At 37.6% G+C, this 22,680-nt stretch overlaps 1 protein-coding gene across 1 annotated transcript; it reads right to left on the reverse strand.

The window, feature by feature from the left end:
* Nucleotides 1-7,944: 7,944 nt before the first annotated feature.
* LOC149822562 (ras-related protein RABH1b-like) lies at nucleotides 7,945-20,812 on the reverse strand. The gene is made up of 6 exons (XM_089981127.1): nucleotides 20,568-20,812; nucleotides 19,370-19,440; nucleotides 16,121-16,209; nucleotides 15,525-15,636; nucleotides 8,639-8,729; nucleotides 7,945-8,391 (listed from the first exon to the last, which is right to left on the reverse strand). Exons 1-6 carry the CDS (start codon nucleotides 20,682-20,684, stop codon nucleotides 8,245-8,247), a joined length of 627 nt encoding a protein of 208 aa, XP_089837253.1. The 5' UTR covers nucleotides 20,685-20,812; the 3' UTR covers nucleotides 7,945-8,244.
* Nucleotides 20,813-22,680: the final 1,868 nt, after the last annotated feature.

Below are 22,680 nucleotides of genomic sequence, written 5' to 3' on the forward strand. Positions count from 1 at the left end.
TCTAGTAACAGTGAGATATATGAGACAACCAACTAATCTCTGATATTGTTCAATATCTCTTTGTGGAATAACTTCTTCATTAAGATCGAATTTGGTATAGGCTTCTATGGGAGTGTCAGCCGGTTTGACTCCAAGTTTGCCTGAATCCTTAAGGAGGTCTAGGGCATATTTTCTTTGGCTTAGGAAAATTCCCTTTTTTGAATGAGCAACTTCTATACCCAAGAAGTATCGAAGTTGACCAAGATCTTTGATATCAAATCTTTTATGTAGATGATATTTGACTTTTGATATTTCAAAAATATCATCTCCTGTGATAATTAGGTCATCTACATAAATTAATACAATGGTAGTTTTGCCACAAGAATGTAATACAAACAGTGAATTATCAACAATGCATCTTTGAAAGCCTCTTTCTTCTAGCACTTGACTTAGTTTCAAGTACCATGCTTTGGGTGATTGTTTTAAACCATAGAGAGATTTTCTAAGCCTGCAAACCAAGTCAGGGTTACCTTCTTGGGGATGACCAGGCGGTAAATGCATGTAGACTTCTTCTTCAAGGTCTCCTTGGAGAAACACATTTTTTACATCCAGTTGGAATAACTCCCAATTAAAATTGTTGGCCAGAGAGAGAAGGATTCTTACAGTGTTCATTTTTGCGACAGGTGCGAAGGTCTCTTCGTAATCTATTCCATAGGTCTGAGTAAATCCCTTAGCAACAAGGCGCGCTTTGAAATGTTCAATTGTCCCATCACTTTTGTATTTTATTTTGTAGATCCAGCGACATCCCACAGCCTTTTTTCCTTTTGGAAGTTGGCAAATTTCCCAAGTTTTGTTTTTGTGTAGCGCATCAAGTTCTTCTCCCATGGCTTGAACCCAAGTAGCTTGATCCTTGGCCTCGTAATAATTTGTAGGTTCTCTGTGTTTGTCGATGGCATTGAGGCACGTCAGAAATGATTTTGATAGATGACCATATCCAATGTGTTTTTCTATAGGATGATTAGTAGAACTGTACGTAACAAAGTCCTTAAGATGGCTAGGAGGTTTAGTCACTCTTTCAGAGCGTCTTATAGGAATAGCATCATGATGGGATGAACTTCTATCTTCTTCATTTTGATGTGAAGAATCCTCAGCAATGCTTTCTGCATTATGATTTTGACGCTGCTTAGATAGAACCAAGTCTTTTGTCCAGTCCACGCTGGGAAGGACAGTTTGATTCTCCCCCTGAAAGTCATCATTGAGTATCTCAGTAGTATTAGAAAAATAAGGAACATTCTCATTAAACATAATATCACAAGAGATATAGACGTTTGTTTTGAACATCATAGCACTTGTATCCTTTCTTTGAACTGGAATATCCAAGAAATAGACATTTAATGGCACGCGGACTGAGCTTATCACTCCTAACTGAAATAAACACAGTGCACCCAAATGTCCGCAAGTGAGATAACTCAATTTTACGTCCTTTTAAAGTTTCCAACGGAGACTTATTTTTCAGGCCTTTGCTAGGAAGTCTATTTATAAGATAACATGCGGTGAGAACAACATCACTCCAAAATCTCTTAGGCACATTCATCTGAAACAAGAGAGCTCTGGTCATCTCCAAAAGATGTCTGTTTTTTCGTTCTGCCACTCCATTTTGTTGAGGTGTGCCGACACAAGTGAATTGATGATCTAGACCAGTTCTTTTTTCAAAATCTTCAAAGATTTTATTTTTGAATTCTGATCCATTGTCGGTTCTAATAGCCTTTATTTTTTAATCATATTGAGTTTCTATGAATGCATAAAATTCTGTAAAGACTTTAGGAACTTCATCTTTAGACTTTAGAAGATATAACCAACAATATTTTGAGTAATCATCAATAAAGGAAACATAATATCTATAATCAGAATATGCCTCCACAGGAGCAGGTCCCCACACATCAGAATGAATTAACTCAAACATCTGAGTTGATGCACTCTCAGTTTGAGAAAAAGAACAACGAGCTACTTTAGCAAATTTGCAAGTATCACAACTGTTACAATCAAATTGAGTATCTGGAAATAAAGTTCTAAGAGCATAGTTTGAGGGATGCCCTAATCTGCAGTGCCATGATTTACTGAGATCCTTTCTTTTTGCCATTGATGCATAACTGTTGAGATTAATTTTGTAGAGTCCCCCTGACTTTTTTCCTTCACCAATCGTCTTCCCCGTCTTTCGGTCCTGAAAAATGACATTAGTTGGGGAAAAAATAACATTGCAGTCAATGCTTTCTGTGAGTTGTTCCACGGATAAAAGATTAGAGGCAAGGCCAGGTATGTATAAAGCCTTTGAGATATGTTGCTTAAAAGAAAAATCTCCAATACCATGGACATGAATAAGATTTCCATCAGCAATAGTAACTGGCCCTTTGTTATGAACTTGACTTAGATTATTTAATAAGTCACGGGACTGCGTCATATGATCTGACGCCCCACTGTCGACTATCCAAATGGAATCAGATGAAGGAAAGTAATTACCTGAATCAATGGAATTGGATACTGTGTGAGCACTAGGGACAAAAGAAAAACCAGCTTTGTTATAAGAGTTGAAAAGTTCAGTCAGTTTTTCCATAGTAATTGGGGTGCCTGTAGGACCATTCTGATCATGTTGGTGGACGACATTGGCTGAATCACTGGTGGCATTTGCCAAATCCTTGTTCTTGAAATTTTCAGTTTTATTTATATTTGGCTTTCCATGAAGAGTCCAACATCTTTCCCGAATGTGTCCTTCTTTCCGGCAATAGGTGCAATAAGGCCTTTTCCCTTTTGATCTTCCCATGACAACATTAGTACCTCTATTAGAGTTAATTTGAAGAGCCACACGATCTGAATTTTCGGTGATCGAGTCCGTCTGATTCATCACTTTTCTCCTGGCTTCCTCTCTCAGTATTGTAGAACAAACAACATTGAGAGAGGGAAGATCTTGAGTCATAAGAATTTGGCTTCGAAGGTTTTCAAAATCAGTCCCCAGGCCTGCAAGAAACTGAAAAATATTTTCCTGTTCTCGAAGTTTTTGTAGAGTAATAGGGTCAGCAACAATAGGTTTGTATGAATCGAGTTCATCCCACATCCCTCGAATTTTGCCAAGATATTCGCTCACAGTTTGATTTTGTTTTTTGAGATTGCCGATATCCTGGGACAATTGAAACATTCGAGCAATGTTGTATTGTTGTCCGTAGAGTTCTTTGGCTGTTCTCCAGATTTCTTCAGCAGTATTTAGAAACAAGAAACATTCGGCAATTTTCGGTTCCATGGAGGTTAACAGCCATGACATAACAAGATCGTTTCCAAACTGCCATTCATCAAATTTGGCGTCTGAACAATCAGGACAGGGTAATTTTCCAGTAATAAATCCAGTTTTGCCTTTGCCACTTAGAAATAAGTTGGCAGATTTCGACCATGACAAGTAGTTCTGGCCATTTAACAGAATTGAAGTAATTTTTTGGTTCGAACTTGCCTGTTCATGGATGAGAATACGCTGCTGATCACTGTTGCAGGTCTGTGAGGATGAGTCACCGCTGGAGGAGTTGTTGCTCGTCATGGAGGATGAGATAACACGAACAACGCCAACAGAGAAGGTGCGGAAGAGTTTAGGGCTCTGATACCATGTTGAAAGAAAGAAAAGAGATAACAACAGATTTACGTGGTTCGGCTAAGAGCCTACATCCACGAGAGAACCAGCACACAAGCTTATTATTCCATTCATCTTAAACAGCTTATATAAAGCCAATGGTAAACACACGATAAGGCCAAATAACAAGGCAGGTAACCACTTGCCATGAATAGTGGACCAATACCCAGATCTAAGGGATAACGAAGGACCTTAAAAGGTAAGATAGTTTGTGAGATAGAAACAATAACCGAAAGATATGAGAGGATATTATCTTCTCAACAGAAATACACATCCTTTGCCGGAAAGCTAAAGCTGCAGGCTTCTTGGTGCCCAACAAGGGCAAACAATAGAATTTACTGAACCGGGGTTTCTTCTTGTTAAATATCTAAACAAGTACCGCTTGACTGGCAGGATCAGTTTGTGCACGTCACCTTGTGTTGGGATGTTGTAAGTTCGAACCCCTAACCCTAGCTTTCTGTCAAAAAAAAATTATCTAAAAAAGTATTCAATTGTGTAATTGACCTGTAATCAGTGAAAGCTAAAATTCTCTCTACAATGAGCCATTTTAAAATATAATATGCTGGTCTTAAGGATCTATGCATCATCATGGAAGTTGACTTTTCTTCCATCTCCTTTATCTGAATCTTATGTCCTCTAATTAAAACTTGTCATTGCTAAGTAAGTAATCATCCGCAGATAGCAGCTATCATTAGGGAGATAATGTATCTAATGAGGTTGGAAAGACGGCCATAAAAATAAAAAGAAAAGTGGGCTTCCATGTTGCAGAGTATCTCTCAATAGATAATTATGTAATTGTTCTTTTTCTTTCTTTTTATGTGATTTTTTTTCTTTTTTATCACTGAAACCCCCTTTCCCTTTATTCCAATTAGAGATATTCATATACCCCACATGCACACCACCTTGTGTGATGCCACAAAAGTGGGTGCTTTCAAGAGTCAAACATGAGTGTGAGGGTTGCACCAAAGGCTGATAAAGGTGCTCCTCAGTCTGAAAAGTGTGAATCGTGAAAGTAGTGATTTGGTAAACGTTTCATTGTTCAGTATGGCAATGGCCACTATATTGACTTTTTATTTTTTACTCAAAGAAAATGCCTGATGATCAGAGACCTAGTCGCGCTGACTCTGCCTGCCGTACTTATGGTTGTTGTCTGCCTTACTTATGGTCTTCTTGACAACGTAAAACTCTGAGAGCTTACCCCTTGACCCCAGGGAGTCGCCAAGCTTCGGCTTGTAGAAAGGGTGACACTCATGGGATTTGAACCTAGACCACCGGTATAGCAGCCTAGGACTCCATTACACCAAAACCCTTGGGGCTAACTTTTTTTCTTTTTTAACTAAGAAAATCCTCATTCAGGTGGTGGCACACGCTATATGTTCCCACCCCCAAGCAGTTAAAACCCCACTAACCCTCTTTGCCCACCAAAGAGCCTGCTGCTTTGGCGATAAAGCAAAAGATGCACACCCAAGGTATTGAACTCACCACATCCTTCAACTTGAATACCTTAAGCCGACCCACCAGATGTGCAGTGCCCTTGTGAATCACAGTATATTGACTTTGCCATCTATTGTTTTTCTTCGCCATTTTGGGCATGCCATCTTCATGCATTTATTTAATTAGCTTCTATAATGTTTCTTTGTGTTTAATCTGAAGATTCTAAATATTATTTGCCGTTGCACTCATATAGCTTGAATCGGTGGCGTAGACAAACTAAATAACTGATTAAAATAAAAGCATGCTTCTAATTTATGGCCATTAAATTCATGCTGAAATAAGGGGAGACATTTAGTCACAATCACGTTCACTAGACAGCACAAAATAGACTTGCTGGGAAGATTAACTCATAGAGTTTTGTGGGCTATATAGTAAAAGAGAATATTCGGTAGAAATGAAGATATTGAACTATTGAGTAAAAACCACCTTTTTCCAATAATTTTTTAGATTTTGTTTACCCATCAGACACCATGGATGGTGTTACCTAAAAGGCTCATTTATTCAGAAATGGGTTTGGAATCATGTGATGTTGACATGTAAGCAGGTTTTTCAGGGTCTTCAAAAATCAACGGCCCATAATGTGCCAAATTTTTACAATTCAAAAATTCATGTCCTTATGTTAAAAAAAACTTGTTCAAAGATGTATTTTTTAGGAAACAAACCATGTTGTACGCATCTAGATATATTACTATTTGAAAAGTCGAATCAGGATAATTTAGTATGTTGTAAACCTACACTCTTTTTACACGGGCCATTTTATTTGGATTTATATCCTGAAGAAACCACACCAGGTTTTGCATTTTTACACGAAAACCTGATCGCACTAGCTCAGTCTGTCATACCTACAGTCATCATGTCGACAGCTTAAAACTCCGAGGCTAGGAACCCTACCCCCCAGGGCCTATGCTATGTGTTGGCTTCAGCAGAAGGCAGCGCTCATGAGAATGGAACCTTGATTGCCTGTCTAGCAGCCAAGGCCTCACGTCAACCCCCCCTTGGGGCTTACACGGGACATTTGAAAGCCTTGAATCTTAGAATTGAGTATCTGAGATGGAGTGGGGCATGCTGATGTGTTGCAGACTTCAAGCCAAGATCCGAGGCTACTCAAATCAAGGATCTGAGATCCCTGGTACAAAAGATAATGAGCAGAGACATGGATCTCAGAACAGGACAGGGGAAGTCTGTTCTCGGATCTTTGGATCTCAAATGTGAGGATCTCCCAGATCCTCGGATTTGAGATGCTAACTTGTGACTCAACTCGATTTGACTCATCATGAACCCGTTCGTGATCAGTTGTATAGCTGGTAAGCCAAGCCATGAGCAGCTCATTTAGCCTAAATGAGTCAAGCTCGAACATAAGGTGTTTGGCTCGGCGAGCTCGTATATAAAAATTATGTATATAGTTTATGTATAATATATTTTTTAAATATAATATATAAAGAGGATAACGCATAAAATATATATAAAGAGAAGGATGCATGATATATACAACATGAGGTGGCTGGATTTTGAAGGGCTGTGCACAACTCACTTTTTACATTTGGTTGCTTTTGGGGTGCTGTGCAAATGAGATTCACTTTCTAAATCTCATGAGAACTCTCAATCATGAGATTGAACCAAACGCACCCTGAAAGTACCTCTCATTTTGTGCATTCCACGGCAGCAGAAAGAAGGCCACTGATTATGATTAGTCGGTTGCTTTTGGGGGTGCTGTGCAAATGAGATTCACTTTCTAAATCTCATGAGATTGAACCAAACGCACCCTGAAAGTACCTCTCATTTTGTGCATTCCACGGCAGCAGAAGGAAGGCCACTCATTATGATTAGTCATGAAAGGCTAGGACTCGTTCAATTCGGGTAGGCTTGGTGAAGTCTACCTCATTTAAGGCTCAATACAGTCAAGCGCTCAGCCTTACCAACCAAGTCAAGTCAACCTGGTCTAGGCATGTTCAATGTAGGAAGTCAATCAACAGGTTCGGAGCATAAATGATATCCGTAGGGCTCCGCTCATCGAGTAGGGGCAACTCATAAACTCTCATTATGATTAGTCATGAAAGGCTAGGACTCGTTCAATTCGGGTAGGCTTGGTGAAGTCGACCTCATTTAAGGCTCAATACAGTCAAGCGCTCAGCCTTACCAACCAAGTCAAGTCAACCTGGTCTAGGCATGTTCAATGTAGGAAGTCAATCAACAGGTTCGGAGCATAAATGATATCCGTAGGGCTCCGCTCATCGAGTAGGGGCAACTCATAAACTCTCATTATGATTAGTCATGAAAGGCTAGGACTCGTTCAATTCGGGTAGGCTTGGTGAAGTCTACCTCATTTAAGGCTCAATACAGTCAAGCGCTCAGCCTTACCAACCAAGTCAAGTCAACCTGGTCTAGGCATGTTCAATGTAGGAAGTCAATCAACAGGTTCGGAGCATAAATGATATCCGTAGGGCTCCGCTCATCGAGTAGGGGCAACTCATAAACAACGCGAATTTTGGCACATAAATGCTATCGGTTAGGACACTGCATTGAGAATTGGCTTCACAGACAGAATTCGGAAATACTTCAAGCAAAAAGTTGACTAGGCCTCATGACTAGTAGATTTAATTGACTGAATTGATGATGATGACCAAGTTGCAGAAGCTCGGAATGGTACAACCATATCTTGCGTGGACATGCTTGTTCCTTACCTGGTCAAACCTTGGCAAGGTTTTATACCGTTCGATCTTGCAAGACATGGCTCCAGTAAGTCACAGACTGGATATACAGCAGATCTAAGTCAACTTAACCAAGTTTAAGACTCAATGAATAGGGTGTCAATATAAGTGGATTTACAAGTAAATTTGGAAACAATAAAGTTTAATGTAAGATCTCATCGAATAACATCATGTGTTTTGGCTTAACTACAAATCAAACTAATGGAAAAACTCACCTCTACAAGAAAGCTTTCATCCAGTACGTATCCATATCAAGTGCCTCCGAAGCTACCACCCTTGAGTTTCTCTCTCTCAAGCACTAACAAAGAAAATCTGAGACAATCCGCAGATGATACGAGCAATTATGAGCAGCACCAGGTTCGATGAAATGGAAAATCTGACAAGATGGCATGTCTAACAAGAACAGCCCCCTCCTTGCTGTTGTGCTTGTGATGGATTTGAAGCAGTAGCCTTCAGGTTTACGTCAACCATATCTTCTTGTTTTGTTGAAGAAAGAGTCTCCATGCCTGGAAGCGCAGCTGCGATCTTTCGGAAGAGGGCCTGCACAAGAATTTTCACCTGTGCTTAGAGTTTGTGTTTCAATTGGTAAACTGATTCATTTACTCGGGTCAGTCGAAACAAATGCTCAATTCACAATGCACCGGCTCCACATCTTGCCAACTTGATCCACGTCAATCAACATGGAAAAGTGCATGGGACTCCATGCTACGATTAACCAATTACAATCAACTGCATGAGTCATTAGTCTGAACTTGCAACGGGAGAAAATTACAGTGAGGAGTTAGACCTTAATATTGAATCCGGCTTTGGCACTTGTTTCAATGAACATGACACCAAGTTCACGGGCTTTGGCCTCTCCCTCCTCTATAGAAACTTGCCTGTTGCAAACAGATGAAGAGTATGAAATTGAATTACGTTTGTTAAAAAAACCTGTGTTTGCATCAATAAGTCGAACTTAAAGAGAGGAAGCTTCTAGAAAAATTCCACTCATCTCAAGCATAGCCTACTGTTTTGTCTTCTAAAGTGATGGATGTACCCTGAGAGTTCCTCCTTTAGATGACAAGCTTTCTAGCTTTTAGTGTTTCCAAAAGGAAAAAAATAACCTTACATCAATGAGAAAATTTCGCTGATAGTTTAAAATACAACGAAAGGTAGACTGTATTCAAGGATGTTTGTGGCTTCAACATTTAAAATTCATAATATAACTAGTGTTTAATGTACAAGAAATAAAAAAATAACAAAATAAATACCATGCGATCAACTAGTGACACGATACCCACTATATCCAGAACTAAAAGTAGTTGTAATATAAAATACCTGGTAGGGATACATAACGGGTTTGGATCAGATACCAGACTGACTGAATCTGTTTATTTACGTTCAGCTAAAGTTCCAAGATCCAATTAATTAATAGGGTTGGATACAGCTTTAGGTTTTTACATCCACATGTGAATCTGACTCCAGCTCTGACCCTGAATATGAGCAGACCTGAACGCATTTACATGTAGATGTATATCTGAATGGGAGAATCAGCTATCGAGACCTGGATTTTAATAAAGGTTTCCTTCATCTGTATCCAGATCTAACTCTGGATCTAATTAGGCTATAACTGATTAAGTACATCTGATCTGAGTTCCTAGTGACCACAAAAGATGTCAAGAGGACATATCTATTAGCATGTTTTTTAAAGTTGCAGCAATTAGCAATTTTAGTAGTAGTGGGCATGGGGCCGGGCCGGGCCAGTTTAGAGCTCGGCCTGCCGGGCTTCAAGTGCGTCCCTGGCCCATTTAAAGCTCGGCCTGCCCGGCTTTAAGTGCGGCCCGGCCTGTTTACTAACGGGCCAGGTTTTGGCCAGATTCTTAATGGGCTCAGGTTTGAAGACCAGCCCATGGCCCGGCCCATTGGCCCAACATGCCAATGTGAAGCGGGCCAAGTCCGGCCTAGCCCTACCCAAATCAATTTGTAAATAGTAGTAATTAACAAGTTTCCAACTTCTCAAGTACTCAACTAATTATCTTTCTAGTTTTCATAAAATTAGTGCAATTAATTAGGTAAACAGTAATAGTTACCAAGTTACTATATAATAGTTAATTTTTAAAAAATTTATATTATTAAAAACTTAATAAATAGCTCAGGCTCATTGGGCTGGCCCAAGCCCGGCCCACGTATATAACGGACCGGGTTTCGGTCTGGTACCTAACGGGGCCGGGCCTAAAATCTTGGCCTAGACCCGGCCCATAGAGGGCCGGGTCGGTGTGGCCCATTGGGCTGCCCGGCCTGTTGCCCACCCCTAGTTAGCAGCAGCATAGCCCATTACTAAAACTTCGCATATTAAACACAAGTTAGAAGGTGCTTTTTTTTACCACATTGAGAAAAGGCCTCAATGATACCTTAAAAAATTTATTCCTTAATGAGAGTAAAAGATGAAACACACACAAGGTAGGGGACAAGGTGTCACCAACCAAGAAAACAATAAAAGAAAAATCAAGAAATTAGAAAAGTGCTAATTGTCCCTAAATCCTTCTCCAAGATGGCGAAATCCAATATAATTTGCATGCACTCCAGGTCTTGTTATGTTTGCTCAATTTTTATTTCACTTAAGGAAGTTACACAGTCGTCGCCCGGAAGCGACGCGTCACACCGGCGCCCGGGTGTGGTGTCGAATAGGCAAGGGTTCCCTCACTTTGTTGGACGGGTGGGGGGTAAAGAAGTTAGTCCAAGACCATAACATTAGGTTAGCCACTTGGAACATAGGGTCTTTAACTGATAAGTTGGTAGAGTTAGTAGATGTTATGTATAGGAGAAAGATTGATATTTTATGTCTACAAGAGACCAAATGGGTAGGTGAGAAAGCAAAAGTGATAGAACCTTGGGGATATAAGATTTGGTATGCAGGAATAAATAGGAATAGGAATGGAGTAGGGATTGTTATGAGTCGTGAGTTTATAGATAATGTAGTTGAGGTCCGTAGGAAGGGTGATAGGATTTTACTTATTAAATTAGTATTAGGCATGGATATTATTAATATTATTAGTGTTTATGCACCTCAAGTAGGTTTAGATGATTCCATTAAGCATCAATTTTGGGAAGATTTAGATGGAGTAGTACAAAGGATATCTTATGGAGAAAGGCTTTTAATCAGCGGTGACCTTAATGGGCATGTAGGCATTAGTAGGGATGGATTTGAGAGTATCCATGGAGGCTAATGGTATAGGAGAAAGAAACAAAAGTGGAGAAAGGATTTTAGATTTTGGTTTGTCCTATGATATGATCTTAGCAAACACTTGGTTTAGGAAGAGGGAGTCTCACCTAGTAACATTTAAAAGTGAGGTTAATACGAGTCAGATAGATTTTTTTTCCTACTTAGAAAGAGAGATCGGGGTTGTTGCATCGATTGTAACGTTATACCGGGAGAAAGTATAGTTACACAACATAGAGTCTTAATTTTAGATCTTAGAATTAGACAATGCCGCAAAAAGAGATAGACATAGGATAGATCCTAAAATTAAGTGGTGGGCACTCAAAGGAGCTAAACAAGGAATGTTTGTAGAGCAAGTAGTTAAGGAAGCTGATTGGTGTCTCGAGGAGGATTCAGAATCAATGTGGAATAAGATAGCGGGTGGCATGAGAAAAGTGGCTAAGGAGGTATTGGGTGAGTCTAAAGGCGGTGCACCGCTAGGTAAGGATACATCGTGGTGGAACAAAGATGTCAAATTAGCTATTAAGGTTAAAAGAGAGTGTTATAAAAATCTAAGTAAGAGTCGCGATAATGAGAATTTGGAGAAGTAAATGATAGCATAGAAGGAAGCTAAAAAAGTAGTTTGAAACGCGAGAGATAAGGTATATAAGGAGGTTTATGACAAGTTGGATACCAAAGAGGGCGAGAAGGATATTTATAGGCTTGCAAAGATGAGAGATAGGAAATCGAGGGATCTGGGTATGGTTAGATGTATCAAAGATGAAACGCAAAGGGTTTTAGTTAAAGACGAGGAGATTAAGGAGAGATGGAAAGATTATTTTGATAAGCTATTTAATGAAAGTTATGATCAGGATCTTGGAGACTTCTTCATTCCTTTTCATGAGATGAATCGTGACTTCATGCGCAAGATTCAAAAGAAAGAAATTGCAGAGGCTTTGAAGAAAATGAAATCAAGAAGGGCAGTTGGGTCAGATGGTATACCTATCGAGGCTTGGAAATGCTTGGGAGAGAAAGGTTTAAAATGGTTGACAAATCTTTTTAACAAGATTTGGCAGACAAATAAGATGCCTAATGAGTGGAGGAAGAGTACTTTGGTGCCTCTATATAAGAATAAGGGTGATATACAAGATTGCACAAACTATCGTGGTATAAAACTCATGAGTCATACTATGAAACTTTGGGAGATTGTGATTGAGTCTAGGTTGAGGAAGGTTGTCATGATATCGGAGAATCAATTTGGTTTTATGCCTAGAAGATCAACTATGGAAGCTATACATCTTCTTAGACAACTTATTGAGAGAAATAGAGAGAGGAACAAAGATTTGCATATGGTTTTTATTGATTTGGAGAAGGCATATGATAGAGTACCTAGGGACGTTCTCTGGTGGACAATGATGAAGAAAGGTGTTTTTATCAAGTACATTAGTATAATTAAAGATATGTATGAAGGAGTAATAACCAATGTCTGCACTTGTGGAGGAGTGACAACCAATTTTCCTATAACGGTTGGGTTACATCAAGGATCTGCTTTAAGCCCTTTCCTATTTGCTATAGTGATGGATGAGCTTACGAGATCAATTCAAGAAAATGTGTCGTGGTGTATGTTTGCTGATCATATTGTTTTGATTGATGAGTCTAGAGTTGGGGTTAATGCTAAGTTAGAATTATGGAGACAGACATTGGAAGTAAGAGGTTTTAAGTTGAGTAAGAGTAAGACAGAATACATGGAATGTCGATTTAGTAAGCAATGAAGTAGTGATGGGAGTGTAGTAAAGCTTGGTGAGCAAGAAATACTGGTGGATGATTGTTTCAAATATTTGGGATCTATCATTCAAAAGTATGGAGAAATTGATGGAGATGTAAATCATAGGATAAAGGTTGGGTAGATGAAATGGAAAAGTGCAACTGAAGTGTTGTGCAATCGTAGAATGCCATTGCGGTTGAAGGGAAAGTTTTATAGGACGACTATTAGGCCCGCTTTACTATATGGTACGAAATGTTGGGCTGCCAAGAGATATCATATTCAAAAAATGAGTGTAGCTGAGATGCGTATGCTGAGATGGATGTATGGAAATACAATAAAAAATAAGATTCGGATTGAGGAGATACGTAAGAAGGTAGGCGTTGCACCCATTGAAAATAAGATGAGAGAGAATCGTTTACAGTGGTTTGGACATATTCGGCGAAAGCCTAATGATGCTCCAGTTAGAAGGATGGAGAAATGGGAAAATATATTAGTTAAAAGAGGTTGGGGTAGGCCTAGGAAGACATGGATGGAGGTGATAGGAAAGGATATGAATGCTTTGAACCTCACCAAGGACATGGCATTGGATAGAAATGATTGGAGGAGAAAGATTCATGTGGAAGACCCAGAATGATTTTCTTTTTTGCTTCATATCGCCGACCCCAATTGTTTTGGGATGAAGGCGTAGTTGTTGTTGTTGTTTGTTGTAAGGAAGTTACACAATAACGGTTACTATATTGTTCCTATCATTAATTCAAGATGTCATACTGATGTTAATTTACCTGGTCACCGTCTCGGAATCTACATGAAAAGAAAACAGCCACAACTGAAAAAGAAATCGAATTCCATATAAAAACATGAGAAGTGTTTCATATCAAAATCTAATTCCTCAGGCTTCTTGTTACACTTACATGGAGAACCAGATCTAATTCATCATATTCATCATCATGATGATTTTCACCTACAACATGGAAATCCTATTTCTATATTTCTTCCTATCTCTAGCTACAACCTAAGTCACTCAAATTTTTATATCCCTCTTTACAGCCTCCCTCCCTTCAAGTGCTCATTGTTCTCCTCTTCCCCTAGTTTCATCTACTTAACATCCTTCTTTTATTACTCCATCCTTCCATCTTGTAATATACATTTCCATAGTGCATGCTTTGTTTTCGTGACACTTTGCCAAGTTCAGTGTCTTGTAAGAGAAGTCTTACTGTAGTAAAAACATCCATTTAATCCTAGCACTTGCATATCAAATAATACTACATTAGCTTGCTTCAAGGAAAAGACCCCCCCCCCTGCCACAGCACTCTTACCCATGTCCACATGACAGGAAAAAACAGATAAACAAGCAACAACCCTTTACTTGTTGATTAATAGAAAAGAAAAACTAAATTGCAGAAGCCATTCCACATGGTGTTCTGATTTGATCAACAAAAACCTTACTATAGCAAGAAACAAAAACAAGGAGTATCCAAATGAAAATAAGCATCACAAAAAATAAAAGAATAAACTAAAGAAGAATCTTTAGACATATGCCCATATAAAAATTTAAAAGTTTAACCCAGAGTTACCAGAAGCTCCATAGATAGGTGGGAAATGCGCTTCCTGAAAACTCGCTTTGGAAGCGCAAAACTCCTCGCTTCTGAAACTTGATAGGAATCTCAATTCTCCTACACTTCTATGCTTCCTACATGTTTCTTCTTTATTTTCCTACATGATTCATATGCACTTCTCTCATGTTTCTTTTCATGTTTTCCATGTGCTTTTTTTCACGCTTCCCACACACTTCTCATATACTTTCTTTAAATTGACAACCATCATTTTTAGATTTTGAGAAAAAATTATACACTACAAAATCACAAAATTTAAGAAGTCATTTTTATTTTGGTATTTATTCCCTTCTCCTTTGATTAGTATTTTGCTTCTCACTCGATCCCATATCAATTCTTTTTTTATTCTTATTTTGCCTTTAAGTTGATTCCTCGCTTTTCACTTGTTATAAATTTTAAAATATCTGGCTTCTCGTTTGTTTCCCACTTCCGCTTCCTAGTCTTTTAACGTTGGTTTAACCTCAAACATTAAAGTTATTAAAGTAGCATTTGTGTAGCTTCCTATAACAAGAGCCGATATACTAATACAATTGAATAGATAAAGTACCATTTATGCAGCATCAACTCACTACTTGTGCAGCATACTTTAGAAGAGAATATCTACTACTATGTTCCATTCAAACCAGGATGTGTTTCGGTACCAAATATGTGCCAGCCCAGACAAGGATGTATTCATGGGTCAGCTTTTGCTGTATTAGACTGTATTCTTTACTGTTTTAACACCCCTACGCAAGTTTAGATTGATTTATGCTATTTCTTGATTGCTCAATGCTATAGTTTCTTTACTTTACCTGTTGTATCCATCACAATTCTTAATTTTTTTCCATTCACAACAGTGACCACACTCACATTTTGGTAACCACCATAGAAAAATCCATAAAAATCACAGAAGTATCTTCAAATTCATGGACAAAAGGAGCCATCACTTTCAAGAAAACTTAGTTATGTAATCACTTGTAAATTTTAAAAAGGCTTTTATTTATTTCAATTACGTGTCTGTAAGCATGAGAACAGGCAAATACACCTGTTTCAAATCATGGATATAACCACCAAGAAATGCAAAATGAGCAAACCATTTGTTGATGGGGGACCAAATATAGCGAGCACATAGAATTACCTCTTGTCCACGAGATCTGTTTTATTTCCAACAAGAACAATGATAACATCACTGCCACGTTCAGTCCGTACTTCCTCAATCCACTTTGCAGTATTCAGAAAGGATTGCCGACCTGCAACACAGAGAGGAAAAAAAAGCAATATAAAGCAACATATCTGCAGTGAAAAAATAGATAGAAAAAAATAAAATAAAACAGCTGAACAATAATAGCACTTAGAAACACAATTGGAAAATCATAAGCCACAATTTGTCTAGATCTCAACCAAGAAGAAACAAACAAATTTTCTTGCGAGAACGTTAAGCATTGAATGAAACAAATCTCTGCAGAATCATTAAAATCAAGGTGAACATCTAGCCTTAAAATGAAGAAGATTTTACCAAAAACGGATGCAGGAATGCATGTGCTTGCATGTGTATTTAGAAATGTAGGTAAACAAACATATGGATTTATGGAGACAACTTGCATAAACAGCATCAAGATGTCAACGTCAACATCAAATACTTCAGTATATAATGTTAAATAATCTTAATTATCCACCTATCATACTTTCTCAGCAACAAGGATAAAAGGAAAATCTTGATAGAGGTCTACATACTTGCAACATCGTATACAATCACTGCAACAGAGGAATCTCTGATATAGCTTGGAATGAGACTCCTAAATCTCTCTTGTCCAGCTGTATCCCTGTTAATTTTTGAAATCATTTATATTATAGTCAGAAGGGAAATTAACTTCATTTAAAGGATTAATTCCATCAAAAAAGGAGATAGCAGTAGCATGTGTATCAACACCCTATGAATATAACAGCAAGTGTGAAGTCTAACCAGCGAATGCAAACACCACAGGGATGCAAGAGTCTTAAAGCAAAAGTTTATTTAAACCTTATGGTCAATTTCCAGCTACAGCTTTTCACTTATTATTATTTTTGTTACTGATGTATTTTCTTCACTTATGAGATACGTCCAAGAAACTAATTAGCTAGTTAACTTAGTTCAAACTAAGTTAGACATTATGTGATTTTACTATACACAGAATCTGAAAATATGCAAGCTTGAAAAAATACTTCCAATTGAAAGATTCACATAGTTTTGTCCTGGAGAAAAAAGATTGATGCAGGAATCCAGGCAGCATTTGCTGTTGGCTGATGTCATACATTAAATAAAAAAAAAATTGCTCTCAGATAATTTATTATGCCTGTCCTAGTTTAATCACAGTTTCTATGGAACTGCTTTAGCTTTTACTATACACAGAATCTGAAAATATGCAAGCTTGAAAAAATACTTCCAATTGAAAGATTCACATAGTTTTGTCCTGGAGAAAAAAGATTGATGCAGGAATCCAGGCAGCATTTGCTGTTGGCTGATGTCATACATTAAATAAAAAAAAAATGCTCTCAGATAATTTATTATGCCTGTCCTAGTTTAATCACAGTTTCTATGGAACTGCTTTAGCTTTCCAATTGTCATGCAAGGTAAAGTTTATAATTTTAAAAGTGTCTGGTTATCAACACCAGGACTAGTAAAAGGAACAAATTTCTAAAGGAGCAACAAACATTCACCAAAATCCATAGCTGCAACTGGAAGCTATCGCTAAAATGAAATAAAAACATCTTGTGCAAGCCCCACAATATCAAACACGAGCAACAGAAAACCATAGATATCTCATGCAATACTAGTTCCAAAAAAACAAAATCTGGAAACAGACAATTAGTCACAAGGAAATCATTCCATTGCAAACACAAGATGAAAGACGAGAAGATAAAAGGTACTGGATATTGATGAATCTTCTTGAAATTCTTCAATCACAACTACAACTTTAAAAAGAATTAGGTTACAATGGAACCTAAGATTATGTGTGATCAATTTCTGACATGAAACTTGGCACTAATGTTTGGGTAATCAAGCAAAACTGCATTCTTCATGGCACATTAGTGTGCAAAGACACATGGGAAAAAAATTATATTCCAGTTGCATCCTAGTTTATGCAGTTGCTCACTCTTTGCTTTAAACTGCAAGTTTTTTTCCTTTCTTTTGTAACTTGCACACTTTCTACACAAAATTAACTGATGTTTTTGTGAAGGACATTTTGTAACACAAGTTTCTGTTTAAATGGGCTAGACCAACCGCCTGTTACTGCAATCTGTATTTCATGAATTTTACAAATAATATATAAACACAAAATGTGTTCAACTCTTTAAAAAAAATATATCAAAATAGAGTTAAAAAATAATTTTATAGACATTTTAACAACTTCCATCAGTGAAGCACAGGTGGTGAATTTGTATACACACTTGGATGTCTTGTTTTGAGATTTGCTTTCCTTTTCTGGTATTTCAAGTGAAAAATAGGTAGCCAACTGAAAATTACCCCTTTTCCTGTTAGATTTTTACATGAAATCTGGGTATAACCCTGCCTGGTTTGGATACAAGGCTCTCTAGGGAAAGACAATGCAACTCCACAAACCCAACTTATTACGATATAAAGCAGATCATGCACATCCTAGTTAAATCACATACTCCCAGAGTCTCAGATCAGCCAGTGAAATTTTTGTTGCCATTTCAAGTAGGGATATAAACGGGTCAGATTCAGGCCATATCTTGCCAGATCTGAATCCAAATATGAAATGTAAATAGTACATCTGAATCCAGATCCGGATCCGAATCAGATTTGAGGAAGTAAGGTTGAATCTGAATCCGAAATGCATATGGTTATTGGATGCAGAAAAAATAGAACAAAAACAAACTATTTACATGTAAAAAATGCAATCCGTCGGATTTTTATTTCGATCAACTCTAGATCTGACTTAAAATGCTTATCTGAATCCGAGCCAAATCTGAAAGTAATCCAAATTGAACATATCTGAATCTGATCCGAATGCACATTCAGATTTTACTTAAAAGGATCCATATTCGGAAATAACATGTCGGACTCAAATCGGATATCCAACCATATATCATCCATTTCGAGCAATGTTGTCAGAATCGGTCTGAATCAGCCGATTCAGATCTAATCAGTTCTTGGCTGATTCACCTGTCACTTAACTCAAGTTTTTAAATATTTTTTAAGAGGGTTAAAATCTTTTTAGTATTTTTTAATGATGTGTGTCATTGGTGAAAACTAAAGTAACGATTCACAAACGATTTGATTTGATTCAGATGTTTTTTTGAGAAACTGATTGACCTACTGAACCAATTTTAACAACATTGTTGCAGCCCTAATTTCAAGGTTTTACTAGCTAGTGACTTATAGAAATTTGAGACAATCAATAGGATGACATTTTGTGCATTGGATCAAAGGTGCACATATAAATGTAATTGCAGTTGAGTGGCAGTAAATCTAAGCACGCCAGAAAGGTTCAAATTACTCAAAGCGCAGAATGTGTGACATAAAACAAATCCATTAGTTGAGCACTCTTAAGAAGTAAAAACATGACGCTCTCTAGACTGATGAGTGCAACATACGTCTACAATGAGCCACACTTAAGTTTATTCATAAGTTATTATTCCAGATGAAATCAAAGTAAGTTTGCAACCACTCATAGATGCACCAGCGTTCATATAAAGGTCTCTCAAAGTTAGTAAATTCCAGTTTTATAACACAAGACATTATTCAAAATTATATAATGTTGATAAATTTGAGAGGCTAGTAAACTTACAAAAATTTCAAGCTATTGCTGAATTGTCTACCAGAAATGCTCTATTAATTCAAATAATGCATTAACTAACATTAATGCCTTTATAGCATTTAGATTTACAACATGCATGCAGCCAGCAAGATCCTCTTCAGACTTCAGAGAAACTTTTGTTTTCATCAGATTTTACACATGATAAAAAAGAATGTCCTACCAGAGCTGCAAGCGGACCGTTCGATCTTCAAGGTACATCGTCTTGGACAAGAAATCAATGCCAATAGTAGCCTGCAATACAAACCAACAAGAATGAACATATGTGAGAGAATAGACAAAAACAAGTTAACATGATTGCATCTATCATATCACAAGAGAAAAGAAAGGGTAAGAATATTATCCAGAATGTCAGATTTAGGTGTCCTTTGTGAAGATTAACAAAACTTAAGTGGTCTCTCTACTGTGTGTGTGTGTGTGTGTGTACACACAGCCGCAAATGAATTGGATGTGGACCTTGATCTGATCCGGGACATGCAATTCAACTTCCCCTTGGACCCTGAGCAAATTAGTGGAGAAAGATGAAAGCAGCATCCACTAGCAATAGCACTGCACTCTATAATGCCTGGTAATACACCTTTATGGATCACCTCTCCCGTGAGAGATCAAGTCATGCCAAAGACAACTCAGATTAGGTACCATCTATAGCTCCACTCTGGAATTATATCAACTATCTCGATCTTTGAATCCCAGTTTCATTAGTACGGCAAAACATAGACCCTCTTTTTAAATGAAAAAAAAGAAACAATATAATAACAGGAAAAATCTGCCTGTGACCTTGCCATATAAATGAAATAATCAACATTCACATTCAAGCAAACGGCATAAATACAATAACGGGGCAAACGAAGTTGTATTACCCCAAAATTCAGCGGAATAATTGAAGAAAATGATCAAATTCACCGCAATTAACCAAGTCTACCACGTCCGAATTTCAGAAACCAACACTAAAACAGCCCAGAAACGCGGATGACGATCAAGAACACAAGAAAAATCGCAACTGACACGATTGGGAAGATGAAACAATCGAGGTATCTTCGAATTCAGGCAAATAAAACAGATATACTGGATCAAACACACAAAACGGAGAAAACCTCAACGATCAAGATTGGATGAGTTCCCGTCACGTAATCATGGCAAATTCAGTGGACAAAACGCAGATCGGTGGTCTCCGTTTACGAAATGCGTGAAACGAAAAGCACATGAGATTCTTGCGGCAATCAACTTCGTATCAACTCTTAATCAGATGGATCGAGTGAAAAACAGCACCAGATACGACGTAGAAAGCGATCGTTCCCTCAGATTAGAGCAAATCGTCGAAGGAATGATGCAGATAGAGAGAGAGACGGGGGGTTGCTAACCTGGTAGGTGTTGTCGAACTTGTCGTACATGAATCGGGTGATGATGCTCGTCTTCCCAACCGATTGATCGCCCAAGAACACGAGCTTGTACTTGGCCAGAGGAGAGACAGTCGCCATTTTCCCTCCCGATCTCAGAAACCCTAATTCCCCTCACACGCTCACACACACTGAGAGAGAGAGAGATCTGAGAACGAGGATGCCGGGAAGAAGCGGAACCCTAGATTTTTTTTTTAATCGCCGGCGGAAATGGGGAAAAAAGAATTAGAGAGAAAGTTTGGGTCGAAATTTCTTTTTTATTTTAAACTCTGTAACGGAAATACCCATTCGAAATGACGATCCTACCCCTCCAACAACGGTTCGGAGCAACCTTGATTGGATCTGGATCCGACCATCGAATTGTTGGTGTTTTAGAAATTTTCAAAAGATAGGTGCGTTTTAGGGTAAACCTCATAACTTGGGTTTCTATGAAGAATTTTTCTTGATAATGACAATAATAGGGCTGTCAACGAGTCGAGCCAGCCCGTATAACTAATAACGAGGTTCGGGTTTTGTCGGGTCACAAAAATAGAATCAAACCCACCCAGAATGATTTTCTTTGTTGGTTCATATCGCCGACCCCAATTGTTTTGGGATGAAGGCGTAGTTGTTGTTGTTGTTATATATATAATATTTAAGTTGGGTCAGCCACCTGGCAAAAATGTCAGGTATCGAGTCGGGTACGAATTGACCCAAATATTATTTGGGTTGGAACTTTCCATGCCCATGCTTGGGGATTTAGGTTGGAGCCCTAAACAATAATGACAATGACAACAATTGCTCACAAGGGAAACAACGATTGGATCGTGTTTTTTAAATTAAAAAAAAAAGATGTTTTTAAGCCTTAAATATTTTAGAAAATCTTAGACTGTTAATTTTTTAAACCTTATAAAAACCTACTTGCCTATTGGAATCAGATGATCCCAGAGATGAGTCTTATAAAATCAAGCATGTAGAATACATTTTTATGGTTAGATTTAAGGAAAACCCAGAAGCCCGATTAACTTGGCAGTTAGCTAAAAAGTGGTTAGCAGCTCTCTCTCTCTCTATATCTCTCTCTCTCTCTCTCTCTCTCTCTATATATATATATATATATATATATATATAAAAGGATAATTGCTTACTTTGATCTGTGCCTATTGTGTTTTTGAACTATTTTTTTATGTTTTTTCTCAAATTTGATGACACAAATGTGCTGTACAGGATTGATGTTATAAGGATGAACTCTTGGATCATCCAATCTAACATATAGGTAAGCTTTTATAAGGTTTGAAAATCAACGGTCTACAATTTTCATAATTATTCAAGCTGAAAAAATTACATTTGTCATAAAAAAAACATGATCCAAGTATCGTTTTCTAATAAATCAACCATGTCCAATGCATCAGCAGGGTCATATTTGTGAAAAAGCCCCCAAACCCCCCAGTTCATGTACAGCCTTGCCTCCTCTATTCATTTCAGTTTTTTTTTTTACTCAAATGTGTTCGGCTTGAACCATGCTAAGCCTAGCTTGGCTAGAACTTGTCCCAAACTTGAATAGCTATCTTCTTCTAAACGAGTTGAGCTGAGCCAGCCCAACCTCAGTTTATGTACAGCCTTATCAATGATCTCCAAAATGAGTTTGATGGTCTTTTGCAATTATTAAAAAAAAAAAAGTTTTATTGGTGGATTAATACTTGTATTTTCAGCTCTTCAGAAGGTTTATTTGTATCTTGAGTTTTCTACTTTGAATAAATGGTTATTTAAGAGGTGGAAAGTTAAGTAAAAATTTACTAATATTGTGTTTGTTATTCTCCTCCAAAAGTATTGTTTTTGTTATTACTGTTCAATCATGATTATGCATAAATAAGATTTTTTAAGGCTTTAAAATCAACGGCTCACAATCATCATAAATATTCAAGCATCTAAAAATTGTGCATTTTTCATAAAAAAAATACACAGTCTAACAGTTGATTTCTAACATATTCACCATGCTGAACACATTTGTGAGGCTGAATTTGCAAAAAAAAAGTGTTTAAAATGGAAAATTCTCATGGTAGCTCATATTATATATATATATATATATATATATATATAT

This window comes from Nuphar pumila, chromosome 11, assembly GCF_984573655.1.
Source record: "Nuphar pumila chromosome 11, dmNupPumi1.hap1.1, whole genome shotgun sequence".
In the NCBI taxonomy this organism is placed as follows: Eukaryota; Viridiplantae; Streptophyta; class Magnoliopsida; order Nymphaeales; family Nymphaeaceae; genus Nuphar; species Nuphar pumila.

Excerpts from the sequence above, each read along its gene's own strand:
- LOC149822562 (XM_089981127.1), bottom strand. The coding sequence starts at position 20,684 with ATGGCGACTGTCTCTCCTCTGGCCAAGTACAAGCTCGTGTTCTTGGGC. Across the intron at positions 19,441-20,567 it reads AGTTCGACAACACCTACCAG|GCTACTATTGGCATTGATTT; the intron begins GTTAGCAACCCC and ends TTTGTATTGCAG. Across the intron at positions 8,730-15,524 it reads ACAGATCTCGTGGACAAGAG|GCAAGTTTCTATAGAGGAGG; the intron begins GTAATTCTATGT and ends TGTTTGCAACAG.